The sequence below is a fragment of the Pelobates fuscus genome, chromosome 2, assembly GCF_036172605.1.
Source record: "Pelobates fuscus isolate aPelFus1 chromosome 2, aPelFus1.pri, whole genome shotgun sequence".
NCBI lineage: Eukaryota > Metazoa > Chordata > Amphibia > Anura > Pelobatidae > Pelobates > Pelobates fuscus.
This window is the reverse complement of record NC_086318.1, coordinates 20,002,749-20,017,430: the sequence shown is the minus strand read 5'-3', so window position 1 is coordinate 20,017,430 and position 14,682 is coordinate 20,002,749. Positions and strand designations below refer to the sequence as shown.

Below are 14,682 nucleotides of genomic sequence, written 5' to 3'. Positions count from 1 at the left end.
TTTGGTGGGACAAGGAGAAGCAAGTGCATCTCAGGTAGAGGCTTCAGGACAATTTTTGTTGTGCAGGGGGATATTAGTTAAATAACTGACCTCCAGAACATCTTAATTTTAGAAAATGTCCACCATACATTCAACATCGTTCCAGTTTCTGTTAAGCATCTCCAGTCAATTGCTGATTTTTTAGGGTCGCTGTGTTGAAGTCTTACTGGGACCATGTACCATCTATACAGAACTTTCCTGGTGAGCTCTATGTGTGATGTGCCTAATGTATGTTGTTTGTGTGCTATGAATAATTTATGCCACTGTTTATCTTCCATGTTATGATTATATTCCTAGTCCTGGGCCTTAGCATAGAGGTGGGTGGTGGCTCTTCGGTCTTCGGGTACAATGGTATAGAACATAGATCTCAGTTTAAGAGGGGGTTTGTGTTTAAGGCTGCTTTGTTCCACCATCTCAGCCGTTTCCTCCTGTATATTTTATTAAAGTCTGTGTCTGTTATTAATTCCAATCAACCCTCCAATTAAAATCCAAAAATGCCTCTGCCTCATAGCACGGTATTTCAGCTCGCTTTTTTGGAGGAGTTAACATAGGATATTCCGAGGTGAACGCAGAACTAAAGTTCCTGACGTCTTCAGCTCCACGAATGTCGGGCAAAAATGGTGGCCTCACATTCTTTAATAATAATGCAGCCCAGTCTATTTGCTGGAAAGAAATGTACATCATTGTATAAATCAGTAAAATAACTATATAAAACACAGAATTACAGATAATATGCCCAAAAAGCTACATTCTGTACAGATCCCAGTGAGAGTCTGAAAACTAATCCTCAAATTGCCTTAAAAGAACAGTCTAAGCACCATAACTACTACATCCAGATGTAGTGGTTATGGTGCCATGAGTTCCATGCCCCCCTACTAGTGTGAGTAGTCAAACTGCTTGTGAATGGTTTAAGAACTTACCTGGGATCCACCTTCTCCTCTGCAGCCCGGAAGCTCGCTGCACTCTCCTAGCCTGGTGGTGCATGGAGGTACTCATTGGCTGAGAATACTAAGCTAACACTCTCAGCCAATGACCTGGCTGCAAACAGTGCCCTGCAGACCCCAGGTAAGCTGTCATATTATTCACAAATGGGAGGGTGCCATCATGTTGCAGTGGTTATGGTACTAGGAGTCAGACAATGATTAAGATTCCAAGGGCCCCTAGGCAGGTTTCCAGTTTGCCCCAATCCATTCTTCACATAGGGATTTTTAATGGGAGCTGGTGGGATAGTAATCTGTTAATCATATTTTATTTGGTGAGATTCCCTCTTTTCCTGGCACAGTAAGTACTGGTGATGTGTTTATTGAGGTAAAGTTTGAGGCCCAGAAAGTAATAACACACTCACTGCTTCAGGTTCTGCGTGATCAGAGCTGGGTATGATTTTACTCTGATTCCTTGAATGGATGTAAATGCAGAAACTCATAGGACACTGTATGTTTTTTTAAACACGCAACTAACTTAGCATGCTCATTTAGCTATGAGAATGAGGCTTTCCTTATAATTCTAATGTAAAGGGACTCTGTCACTTGGGATGTGGGAACTGACAAAACTTCACAGCAGAAGTTCGACCTTTTGTCCACCTCGGACTTGACCCTAAGACAAAGCAGACCCTACTTTATCCTAAATTATCTTTTATTTTAGATTTCATCTTAAGTAAATGATCAGAAATATATATTTTTGTGACTAAACCAATTTAAGTAAAAATAAATAAATAAATATCATGTTCTATTTAAAATGTACGTACTTCGAAAAAAGGGTGCTCCTTAACGTCCTGGGCGTCTTTCTTGCTGGCTCCTAGTCGTGCCTTTACTTTTTTAGTGAGAAGCTGTAAAAGGGAATTTTTTTAATATGCATATCGTTAATTTTAATAATAAACATCAGAATTACATGCATTTTCCCTGCAGGTAGAGTAACGGATGCCTTTATCACTCACGCTGTGTACATTAATACAGAGATTAATAAGTACACAACATGTCAATGCTGCCCAGAGATTGTCCAGACTGCTGGCATGATTCATGGTTACTGCTTGCTAGGTGCCTGTTTTTAAAATCAATGTAGGTGTCACGGTAATATACCCCAACACGCAGGAATAGTCCAGATAGTCAAGAGACAAGAAAACAGGATTCGTCTTACCGGACCTTAGAATGGCCGGACTTAGACGAGTACAAGAAAAGACAGAGTCCAGAACAAGCCGAGGTCAAGGGGACGGAGAGACAGCGTAAAGTAGAACAAGCCGGGGACTGGTACACAGGAGGATAAACAAGCAAGGATAAAGAGAGAACGGAGTCAGGAACAAAGCCAAGGTCAAGCACCAAAAAACCAACTGAACGCAACAAGCACTAAAGGGAACTGAACAGAAACCACGATAGGGCAAGGTGCAAAGGAAACAGGTGAGTATAAATACCCTAATGTTCACTTTGATTGGCCCCTGTCATATCCACGCCCCCAAAACGTGAGTGTATGGGGAACGTGGCATGACAGGGGCCAATGGGAGACTGAATCTAATTTAGTCTCCCACTGTCCCTTTAAGAGCGCGCCCGAGACGCGCGGCGCGCTCTTAGTGTCAGGCGGGCCCGCCTGACTGATCTCGTTGTTGGATGAGCCGCACGCGGCTCGTGCAGGAGCAGGACCGCGCACGGCGAGAAGGGAGGACCCCGGCCGGCCCCTGGAGAGGGTAAGTACTGCTACAGTACCCCCCCCCCGAAGACACGCCCACTGGGTGGGGATGAGCAGGCCTGGCAGGAAAGCGAGCGTGGAAAGAACGGACAAGGCGAGGAGCGTGAACAGCGCCAGCGGAAATCCAACTGCGTTCCTCAGGGCCATAGCCCTTCCAATGTACCAGATATTGGAGGCGACCCCGAAGAAAACGAGAGTCGAGTATAGCAGCCACTTCAAATTCCTCATGGCCCTCCACAGAAACCAGAGGGGGAGGAGGAACATACCGAGTTGCACAGGAGGGGTTTTAACAAGGAGGTATGAAACACGTTAGGAATGCGTAGATTCCTAGGAAGATCCAAGGCATACGAAACAGGATTAACCACATGCAAGATACGAAAAGGACCAATAAAACGAGGAGCCAACTTCATAGAAGGCACACGAAGACGAATATTGCGAGTAGAAAGCCAAACCCGGTCCCCCACAGCATAGGATGGAGCCGCCCTGCGATGCTTGTCTGCCTGAACCTTCTGGCGAGCAGCGGAATCCACCAAAGAACACTGAACCTGCTCCCAAGTATTACGTAAACCAGCCAAATGTTCGTCCAGAGCTGGCATGCCCTGTAAGGAGAATGCAGCTGGAAGAACCACGGGATGCCGGCCATAAACAACGTAAAAAGGGCTGTTACCGGAGGATTCATGAGCAGCATTATTACGCGCAAACTCAGCCCAAGGAAGAAGGTCAGCCCAATTGTTCTGATGGTGGGACACGAAACAACGAAGATACTGCTCTAGAGATTGGTTGGCACGTTCAGCAGCTCCATTAGACTGGGGGTGGTAAGCGGAAGAAAACGAGAGAGAAATACCCATCTCTGAACAAAATGCTTTCCAGAATCTGGAGATAAACTGGTTACCCCTATCGGACACGATCGAAGTGGGAATACCATGCAACCGAAACACCTCCCTGGCAAAGATAGAGGCAAGTTCCTTGGATGAGGGCAATTTGACAAGAGACACAAAATGAGCCATCTTAGAAAAACGATCCACTATCATCAGGATGACAGTTTTATTATTCGAAGGGGGTAATTCAACAACAAAATCCATGGATAGATTGGACCAAGGCCTCTCGGGTATGGGCAACGGATGCAACAACCCACAAGGAACTCTGTGGGAGGACTTCATACTGGCACAAGTAGTACAGGCATTAACGTAATCGGTGATGTCCTTGCGTAAGGAAGCCCACCAGAAGTATCTAGAAACTGCTGATAACGTTTTAGAAATACCAGGGTGTCCAGCAGTTCTTGTGTCATGATACAATGACATAATGTCCCGTCTCTCGGGGATATCAACGAACAGTTTATCAGCAGGCCTCTCTCCAGGAGCCATGGTTTGTTTAGCCTGTATAGCTTGTAAGAGGGAAGAAGAAATAGAAAGAACAGTAGTAGCTATTATTCTGTCGGGAGGAATGACAGGGGTAACATCAATTTCTAGTTTGTCAGTAGTCTCGAATTGTCTGGACAGAGCGTCAGCTTTAGTATTACGATCACCTGGTCTGTATGTGATTATGTAATTAAAATGAGACAAAAACAGAGACCACCTGGCCTGCCTAGAAGACAATCTTTTTGCTTCACTAAGGTAGGAGAGGTTTTTGTGATCCGTTAAAATGAGGATGGGATCCCTAGTACCTTCTAGTAGATGTCTCCATTCCTTGAGCGCCAAAATGATAGCAAGGAGTTCGCGATTGCCTACATCATAATTCTTTTCTGCTTTGGACATCTTTCTGGAAAAGAAGCCACAAGGGTGTAACGGCTTTTCGGGTGAATCTCTTTGAGACAAGACAGCACCTACCCCAATCTCAGAAGCATCAACTTCAAGAATAAAGGGTAGTGAAGGGACAGGATGCTGTAAAATAGGGGCAGAGGCAAATGAAACCTTCAGGAATTCAAAGGCCTCAAGTGCTTCTGGTTTCCAGACATGAGTATTACCATCCTTTTGGTCATTCTGGTTATAGGTGCTACAATGGCAGAAAACCCTTTAATAAAACGCCTATAATAATTTGAGAAACCCATTTAGTAATTTAGTCTCCCACTGTCCCTTTAAGAGCGTGCCCGAGACGCGCCCGCCTGACTGATCTCGTCGTTGGATGAGCCCCGCGCGGCTCGTGCAGGAGCAGGAACGTGCGCGGCGAGAAGAGAGGACCCCGGCCGGCCCCTGGAGAGGGTAAGTACTGCTACAGTAGGGCTCCAAATATAGGCAGGTCAACCAATGTCTGTCTGCAACCCAGGTATGGATAGCGGAGGGGGGCAGGTGTTTTCCCTCTAAGCTGCAAGCCAAATACCAGATTCATTGTCTACCCTCAAATCTCAGGGTCTTTGCGTGCGAGAAAGAAAGCATTTTCTCCTACTCACATGTTAGAGAGAGTGGACGGAGTATGTGACAATGCCCTATGCAACCTCTTTTAATACCCCTTGGGAATAGAACCAACATGATGGACCTCTAGGAGAGCTTGCTGGAGAGACTCATGATGTAAGTAAGTTGGTTTGATTAATTGCACTGCCATTTCTTTATTAATATTGTCTTTTTATTTTTGAGGCCAGCTAAGTGATGTATGGTGGGAACTGGCACGGAGAAGTGGCACAGTTTCAATGACATGAGGAACTAATTGATGGATTAGTGATATAGAGGAAGGAAAGTAGGGAGCAGACTGGGTTGTTGATATGGTGAGAATGAAATGGGCCCGCAAGTGGATGGGGCATGTGAAGGATTAATATATGACATGGGCACAGATGGAGTGGACGGGGCAAGCGATACGTGCAAGCAGACAGTGGGTAGGGCAAGTGGCATGAGGGAGTGGCATGGCAATAAATAAGTGCATGGGGCAAGTAAATTAGAGACTGTAGAGAGTGAACAGAGGTGCTCTGAGCTCGACACACGGAGGAGGCTGTTGACTTTTCCAAGCCATCTTCCCTGCACTTTATGAGTTATGCTTGATGGGACAACAAAGAAAAAAAGAAAAGTGTGGTGGTAGCAATGTACGTACGTGGGTGGTACTTTATGTGAGCACGGCACAAGGTGTTCCTTGATGTCATATTGCAATCTATCTGCCTCTTCACAATAAAAACAATCTGGCATAGTTCCCCATCCAAGACTGGTGTCTGGATCTACCCTGCGCCAACTACCCATAACTATATTTTTATACAGGACGCTAGCGGGCGCTTTATGTCATGTAAATATGGAATATTAGTGTCTTATGGGTAATGAATAATGAATCATTATAGGTGTCATACAATGAGAATATAAGAATATTCTCAGTAATAATGAATGTTTTGTTACCTGCATTAATACACACAGCTAGGTACATTCAATTAAAGATGTATATCTTGTACTGAGATATGTGCATGACAAATAAGATTACTATTGTGAAAAGACAAAATAAAAAAACTGATACATTCCCTCTCCCAAAGATTATCTGAACCTCCATTCTTTTCTACACACTTTATATCACTATCTGTCAGACCATTCATATAAGGTAATGATGCAAGATGCTGGGATGTGATGTCATAAATCACTGTACTGATTAGACCCTCTGCATGGAGCCTTGCGTCTAATCCTGAAACCTCCAAGAACTTAGAATTCATTCATCCTAAGGCAGCTCGCCAGGATAAACATCCCTCATCAATGGTCCATGAACGGTTTGATCATGGCTCATATAATCTATTACATTTATTAAACACGAAACGTGTGGCGACTAACCTGTTTTATTATTGAAGTTGAGTTTCTTGATAGAAATTCTGGACATATGAATTTTCCTTTGATGATACTCGCAGTTAACTTTTTCAAATCATGGCTTTCAAAGGGAAACTAGAGAAAAAAAATACAGTAAAAAAAAACTCAATTTTAGTTTGTAAAGTTGTAAAATACTGGAATCTGCTGCTGAGCCATAATTGAATAGTTTATGGTTTTTCGAATGTTAGTAGTAAGGATGGGACAATGTGTAAATCAGCATGCATCAAAGGTGTGTGGTGCGGGTGTATGAAAGTACGACATGGCGAACCAGGGGCCAGGGGTTAGTTGTTGGGTGGTGATAACAACTAGCAATGTATCTGTCTCAGGATCTATTTTGGGAAGGGAAAGGGTTCATATGCAGAGGAATGTTGGGATGTAATATTAATATTGTAATATCAAAAAACAGCTTGCAAAAACTACAGGTCTCTTGTCTGCAGCCTTTGCAATCACTCCCCTTCTTACCCCACCCAGACTTTCTGTGACTGTCCAATCACAAGCCTCCCAATGCAGCTCAATGAGGAATCTTTGCAAGGCAGGTGCTCTGGGCAATTGCTTCCTCCTGATATTAGCTTCACAGATCTAACCAAACCAGGAAGTAACACAACCATTTGTATGATTGGCAGCCAGGGGTGTATATCAAGGTGATGATTTACATTGAAATCTGTACGCTTGTAAAATGAAAATGAACACACTCTGCACAAATAAAGCATTTCAGCAAGCTATAGTGCTTTAGGTGTGCAGGGTGATTGTTTAACCCCTTAAGGACGCTGGACGGTTCAGGACCGTCATCGGCATTTTTCACTTGCCGACCGACGACGGTCCTGAACCGTCCTAAATTTAAAATGTACTTACCCGATCGCCGTCGTTCCCCCGGCGGCGATCGGCGGTGCTCCCGGTGTGGGGAGACTGCCTGCAGCCCAGACAGTCTCCCCATGGCGGTTTAGGACCCCTGTGGCCATGTGATCGCCCAACAGGGCGACCACATGGTCACAATAGGTGTCCTAGTCTCTGCCTGCAGGGGGACTGTCTGTGCTGACAGGCAGTCTCCCTGCAACTGTAAAATCAAAAAAAAAAATTAAAGTTATAGTTAAAAAAAATAAAATATTATAATATATGTGTATATATATGATATATAGACATATATTATACCTATATAATATATGTCTATATATCATATATATAATGTCATGCTAAGTGTATTTTTATATTAATATGTACATATATTAATATAAAAATACACTTATAATTAATTTACACACGTATATATATAATATATATAATAACTATATATATTGTATATATATATTATTATAAAATACGAATAATAAATAATTTAAATTAAATTAAAAAAATTAAAAATAATAATAAAAAATTAAAAAAAAATTATATATCTATACGAAATTTTATTCTAACTGTATTTTGATATTAATATATATATATATTTATATCAAAATACACTTAGAATGAAATTGTATATATATCTATGTATATATAAATAAATAAAAAGAATGCGAACTATTCATATGTCCATATACAAAATTACATAAATAATTATATAAATATACACGTAGACTTCAAATATATAAATATGCATATATATTTAAATTCTACGTGCGTATTTATGTAATATTTTTACATAATTAAGTTATTTTATTGATTGCAATTTAAGGGACCTGCCTGCCAACCCAGGCCGAGAGTACAGAGAATTTAATTTGCTATCACTGTATTTTACCCTGTAACGTTCTACGACACCCTAAAACCTGTACATGGGGGGTACTGTTTTACTCGGGAGACTTCGCTGAACACAAATATTAGTGATTCAAAACAGTAAAACATATCACAGCGATGATATTGTCAGTGAAAGTGACTTTTTTTGCATTTTTCACACACAAACAGCACTTTTACTGATGATATAATTGTTGTGATACATTTTCCAGTTTTGAAACACTAATATTTGTGTTCAGCAAAGTCTCCTGAGTAGAACAGGACCCCCCATGTACAGGTTTTATAGCGTTTTTGAAAGTTACAGGGTCAAATATATGGGTCAAATATTTTTACATTGAAAATGGCCAGGTTGGTTACGTTGCCTTTGAGAGCGTATGGTAGCCCAGGAATGAGAATTACCCCCATGATGGCATACCATTTGCAAAAGAAGACACCCCATTTGCAATACCTTGGGTTATGTCCAGTCTTTTTTAGTAACCACTTAGTCACAAACACTGGCCAAAATTAGCGTTCAATTTAGTTTTTTACTTTTTTCACACATAAACAAATATGAACGCTAACTTTGGCCATTGTTTGCGACTAAGTGGCTACTAAAAAAGTCTGGACATACCCCATATTGAATACCATGGGTTGTCTACTTTAAAAAAAATATGTACATGTGGGGTGTTATTCAGCGATTTATGACAGATAATAGTGTTACAATGTCACTATTGATACATTTTAAAAATGTATGTTTTGAAACCGCAATATCCTACTTGTACTTATAGCCCTATAACATGCAAAAAAATAGCAAAAAGCATGTAAACACTGGGTATTTTTAAACTCAGGACAAAATTTTGAATCTATTTAGCAGTTTTTTTCATTCGCTTTTGTAGATGAATAAAAGATTTTTCACATAAAAGTAAAAAAACATGTATTTTTTTCAATTTTTCATCATATTTTTTTCATTTTTTAAAAATTAAATTACATGAGATTATATAAATAATGGTATGTAAAGAAAGCCCCTTTTGTCCTGAAAAAAACAATATATAATTTGTATGGGAACAGTAAATGAGAGAGCGGAAAATTACAGCTAAACACAAACACCACAAAAGTGTAAAAAGATGCCTGGTCGCAAATGTACAACATCGCAAAAACAGTCCGGTCCTTAAGGGGTTAAATTGGTAGAGTCTCTCTGGATTAGCAGTAAATAAATCTGTTTACAGATTCTTATTGAAAGTCTGTTCTTACCTTTCCAGATAGCATTACATAAATAACCACCCCCAAGCTCCACCAGTCTACAGCTCTTGTGTACGGCTTGCCTTTGCACACTTCAGGAGCTACGTAATGCGGGGTTCCACGAGGGGACCCGGTTGTGTCTCCGTATCCGATTCCTGAGAAATAAGGAAAATAGAATTGTATATAAATTGAAGATATTCAGTTTTAGCAAATTACATTTGGGAATGACTTTCAGTTAGACTGATCTGTAATATTATTTGATCATGCTAACAGGTTAAATCACGGCTGATAACTGGTGACATGTTTCTGTATCGGATCAAATATTCCTATAAGAATAATAGTGAATAGATATTGCTGAGAGTTTTAGTTTTGCAGGAAACATGCCTGGAATAAGAGGGGGCTTTCATACTATTCAGTGGAGATTGACTACACTCCATAATCCTTTACCCAGCAGGTGTTTATGGGATGCTGTCAGACACGGCTCTCTCATGTCGGTAACCACAGGGGTGTGAAAATATAAAGGACTAAAGCAGTAGCCCAATTTGCTTTAATAATTTCAATTGGAATAATTGGGGTTTCCTACCTGGAGCCCTAAGTATGGTGTCTCACCCTCTGCCCTCCCCATTTACCTCCTTCTGTTCCCCCACAGTGTGTGTGGTGGCTGTGTGTGATCTGAATGTGCTGTGTGTTGGCTGTGTGTAATGTGTGTGTATCCCCCACAGTGTGTGTGGTGGCTGTGTGTGATCTGAATGTGCTGTGTGCTGGCTATGTGTAATGTGTGTGTATCCCCCACAGTGTGCGTGGTGGCTGTGTGGGATCTGAATGTGCTGTGTGCTGGCTGTGTGTAATGTGTGTGTGCATCCGACACTGCCTGCCCAGCCCTGGATAGTAGGTGAGTAAAAACATTTTAGTTTAAAAGGGGGGCCCCATAACCTGAAAGACCCCATGGACACTTTAAATTCAAAAATACATACTTTTACTGTTACAGAGTTCCTTTTGGAATGAATCAGAGATTGTATACACATAATTTTATATATTAACATGTTATTTATGAAAGCTAACTCTGATATTGCTGGGACATTTTAAAATTACTAAGCGTGAGCTTGTATGAAAAAAATATGTTTTAACTATAAAATGATATTTACCTTCTTTGCAAAGACCAAAGTCTGTGATCTTTGCGAACCCTTTTTCGTCTAGAACAATATTCTCTAATTTCAGGTCTCTATATTAAAATACAGAACATTAAGTTTTATTAATTTTTAACAATAGAGGAATTTAGGATTAGGATTCACTCTTTAGGCTATTTAAATTGTTAACGTGAATAACTTACTATAAACAAACAGGGTTAAATACAATAACACAAATATCACTGACACTCCATGTGTAGTCTCTTTCTATAATCTTACCGGTGGACGATCTTCTGTTCGTGTAAGAACTCAAGTCCCAGGACGACACAGGCAGAAAAAAATCTGGGAATAATAAATAAATCTGTTACTTTCTAGATGACGCAGTGTTTTATTATTAACTGGTTTAATTCCGTATATTCCTAAATCACTCTGTGTTCTGACATATTACATTAAATCCCGGGTTTCCTTATTCTCTCTCACTGCTGGTTGGTGGTTAGTTATCAGCTGATACAATGGTGATTGGTCTTTTAGCATTTACAGCTGGTTCCATTCACCAATGCCGATGCTTCCAAGGCCGTTGGCTATAGTTGGTGCACACAGCGGTGTATGTGGCCAGATGTATCCGCACTGATACAGCATTGGGCACATACAGCAAGCAGATATACAGCAGCTCAGGGGATATATATTCATTTATACAGTTTGAAGTCATTTTTAATACAGAATAGGTTTGTTAATATCTAACCATGTTTATTTGCATTCTAAAACCCACGGTGCTATCTTTCCTCTTCCATTATATTTGGTTACTTGTGGCTCTACTTCATCTCTTATTTGAGTCTGTCTTTTATAAATAATTTGTCAAATTCTGTTTTAATGATGTTGTTACTGTTCTAATATAATGGGCATTGTTTTTCCTTATTGTTTCATCTTCTTTTTACTCTTATAAACAAAATAATCAGGATTAAAAAAAATGTTGTGTGATTAAACAATAAGGAAGGGAGACAGGAGAAGGGACAGAATAAATGATAGAGTGTCCTGCAGAGTGGTAGTTGCCTCGTTATAGAGGGGTGACCTTAGGATAGGTTGGGCTCGGGGAGATCGCAAAAAAGGACATAATAAAAACGTCACTTTTAATGTAAATAGGTAAAAATGGGGGTATACAAACACATTTTAGTTAAAATAACTGTTGTAAGAAATCCTCAAGTGATACAGTTACACTTCATTCAAATGACTGTTGTAAGAAATCCTGAAGTGATACAGTTACACTGCCTGTTAACAGAGTGAAATGCCACTGTGGGAACAGTAGCTACAAATTAGTAGTGTCACTAATGTATCGATATACCAGTACCCGGGCACGAGGAAAAATAGCCAAGTCCCAGTGATGTTGTGTGATATTCCTGGTATAAACAGGTATAAATAACTAGAATTTATGGAATTTGTAGCCCATCTGCAGAACATTGGATTAGACCTGTAGCTTATACTCACATAGCTCTGGATTCTGGAAAGGGACGCCTTTTGTTGTTAAGGAGTGTGCTTAGGTCGCCCCCAGCAGCATATTCCATCGCAAAAATGATGTGGTCTTGAGTGTGGAAACACCCGAACAAGTTAATTAGAAATGGGTAGCGCCTGTTGGTCACAGCTTGAAATACGCGCTTCTCACACAGAAGGCTGGAAAGGAAAAATAAAAGTTAAAACTAATTTTCCCCTGATCTCCCAAACAAATGACAAACAAAAGACAGAAAACAGAACCTCATCCGCCCAAAAACAATGAATTGTTCTTCATTTACTGACCTATCAAGCTTAGGTGATGATTCTATGTCCGCTTTTCTCATGACTTTCAAGGCGTACATTTTGTTTGTGTTCTTGTACTTAGCCAGTAGAACCTGAAATTAAAATAAATAAAGTGTTGTGCGGCATCTGTTAAGACATCCGTTATATCCAACTAGAATTGGAATTCCACCTTAAACTTACCTTTCCGAAGCTTCCTCTACCCAGCACAGAGCGGAGCTTGAAGTCCTCCATGGTGAGAGGAATTCGGGGCCGAATACTGCCAAGAAAAGGGGACATTTTAGAAATTATTTAAAATGTCCCATACACCCCTCACAATAAAAACAAAGACTTAGAATAAAACGCTCCTGGTAAGTAATCATACCGCACGTCCTTAGATGTTTTGGAAGGTTCACGAATACTGTTATCCAGAGGGGAAACTGTCCTATCAGGCTCACGTATAACGTCTGGTGTTGGGTTTGCTGTAATGTGTTCGTTATCGCTGGTATATTTGTGGCCTTCTTCGTAATCCTGGAAAGTTAAACCATACATAATAAAAGCATTTTTTTCTTTGAGAAGTGTTACTTCTCTGCAATGTATAACATTGAATAACACGCTAAAAACATTTCCCCTGAGATTCTCTGTTTACCTGAGATTTAGGAAATGGCTAAGGAGGAGAAATAGAAGCATTGTCTAATGTCTCCTCTCTCACTATGTTTTCTCTGTTAGAGGTTATATCGATGATTGACAGGTAGTTAAAACAAGAACTACAAGAACTAGATTTAGCCGAGGTCAACCATCAACGTCGGCATAGGGGGCATGTGGACCAGCCAAGGAGAAGACATAAGGACTGATTAGAGGTAAATGGCCTTTGGGTCAAAGCACTAGCACACTTTTTGTTGTGCTTTTCTTTTGTGTCTGTACAATATATGTACATTTAATTGTCATGTTAAAACTACACTATATTTCTATATATTTCTCTCTCTATATATATATATATGTTTTATATCAGAATATACTGAACCTTGAGGTAATCGAATACCTGCCTTACTGCCCTGACACTTTAGGTGATTTATGTCACATTTATTAGTATTTTGCTCCAATGAAACTTTTTGGTTAAGTTAGTATAATATTAAAGCGACGGTTAGCCTTTCATAACCCATTAGACCAGGGGTTCTCAACCTTGTCCTCAAGGACCCCCTACCAGTCCAGGGTTTAGGGATTACCTGGGTGAGTCTAAGGTGTTTAGAGTCTAAGGTGTTTTTTTCCCCTTTTTCTAAACACCTTAGACACAACCAGGTAATCCCCAAATCCTGGACTGGTAGGGGGTCCTGAGGACTGGGTTGAGAACCCCTGCATTAGATGCTCTGATTTAATAACTAAACCGAGACTTCATTAACTCAAACAATCAAGAAATGAAACATGTGGCTGCTTGTAATAGCCACATTGATAGTGAGGAAGTAACACTTCTGTATTATAAATGACAATGTTAGGAAAGCTGGATGGTATTGATTGGCTGAGAGCTCTGAGCTAACATCCGCCCATCACAACTGTCCAGCTTGGATGGAATTAACATTTATAGGACAATAAATAAAATTCTACATAATCATCCCCTATTTGTCAAAATTCTCCTAAATGGTTTAACAAAAAAAATTGGGTTAATATCCACGGACTCATTGCACCATAACTACTTCACTGTACTGTAATGGCTATTGTACACAGAGTGCTCATTTAATGATGAAGTTTAGGGGTAAAGAACAACCAGCACATCTTAGAGCTTTACCTGAGCCAGGAAATCCGGGAACTCAATGTATACTGAAATGTTGTGCTGAATGTTATCTAAAACTGTCTGACTTGGAGCAGGAGGCATTTCTAAGTCCAGTTCCACATCCGGTAGGACAATTGCTTTCATAGGAAAGATTGGAAAATCGCTATGAGAAGGAAGAAAAGAATAGTTTATCTGGTTGTCATATCACTATACTCATTATATTTTAGAAAATAATACTGCTATATACCGGACATTATTTAAAGGATGCCCTAAGATTACTTCTCACTAGAGTTGCCGATTTCTATGTCTTTGCACCGTATAGAATTCTACATTCTGTGCTTCCTGTGTGACATCCAAAGCACTATCACACCATGCCTGGCAGAATGCAGAATTCACAGGAGTCCTGCAAAGATAAGGAGATCTGGCGACACAAGCATGCAATCTGTAGGCAGCCTTATAAAATGTATCTGTGATTGAAATGTAGACAGCCGTAGACAAACATACGACAGACATCTAGATAATCAGCAGGTGTGGTGGTATAAACTGGGATGGATTCAGGTCCTAACAACATTGATGAGAAAGATGTAAAGTGAATACCCAG

At 40.3% G+C, this 14,682-nt stretch overlaps 1 protein-coding gene across 1 annotated transcript; it reads right to left on the bottom strand.

Moving 5' to 3' along the window:
• Positions 1-459: 459 nt before the first annotated feature.
• Positions 460-12,568, bottom strand: LOC134586099 (serine/threonine-protein kinase N2-like). Its single transcript, XM_063441609.1, has 9 exons — positions 12,518-12,568; positions 12,338-12,429; positions 12,032-12,214; positions 10,829-10,891; positions 10,568-10,644; positions 9,435-9,577; positions 6,447-6,554; positions 1,784-1,864; positions 460-702 (listed from the first exon to the last, which is right to left on the bottom strand). The coding sequence occupies exons 1-9, from the start codon at positions 12,566-12,568 to the stop codon at positions 499-501; spliced, it is 1,002 nt and encodes a 333-aa protein (XP_063297679.1). The 3' UTR covers positions 460-498.
• Positions 12,569-14,682: the final 2,114 nt, after the last annotated feature.

Coding starts and splice junctions, on each gene's coding strand:
- LOC134586099 (XM_063441609.1), bottom strand. CDS start 12,568: ATGGAGGACTTCAAGCTCCGCTCTGTGCTGGGTAGAGGAAGCTTCGGA. Junction 10,892..12,031: donor TTTCCAGAATCCAGAGCTAT/GTGAGTATAAGC, acceptor TATTATTCCCAG/ATTTTTTTCTGCCTGTGTCG. Junction 10,645..10,828: donor GAACAGAAGATCGTCCACCG/GTAAGATTATAG, acceptor ATTTTAATATAG/AGACCTGAAATTAGAGAATA.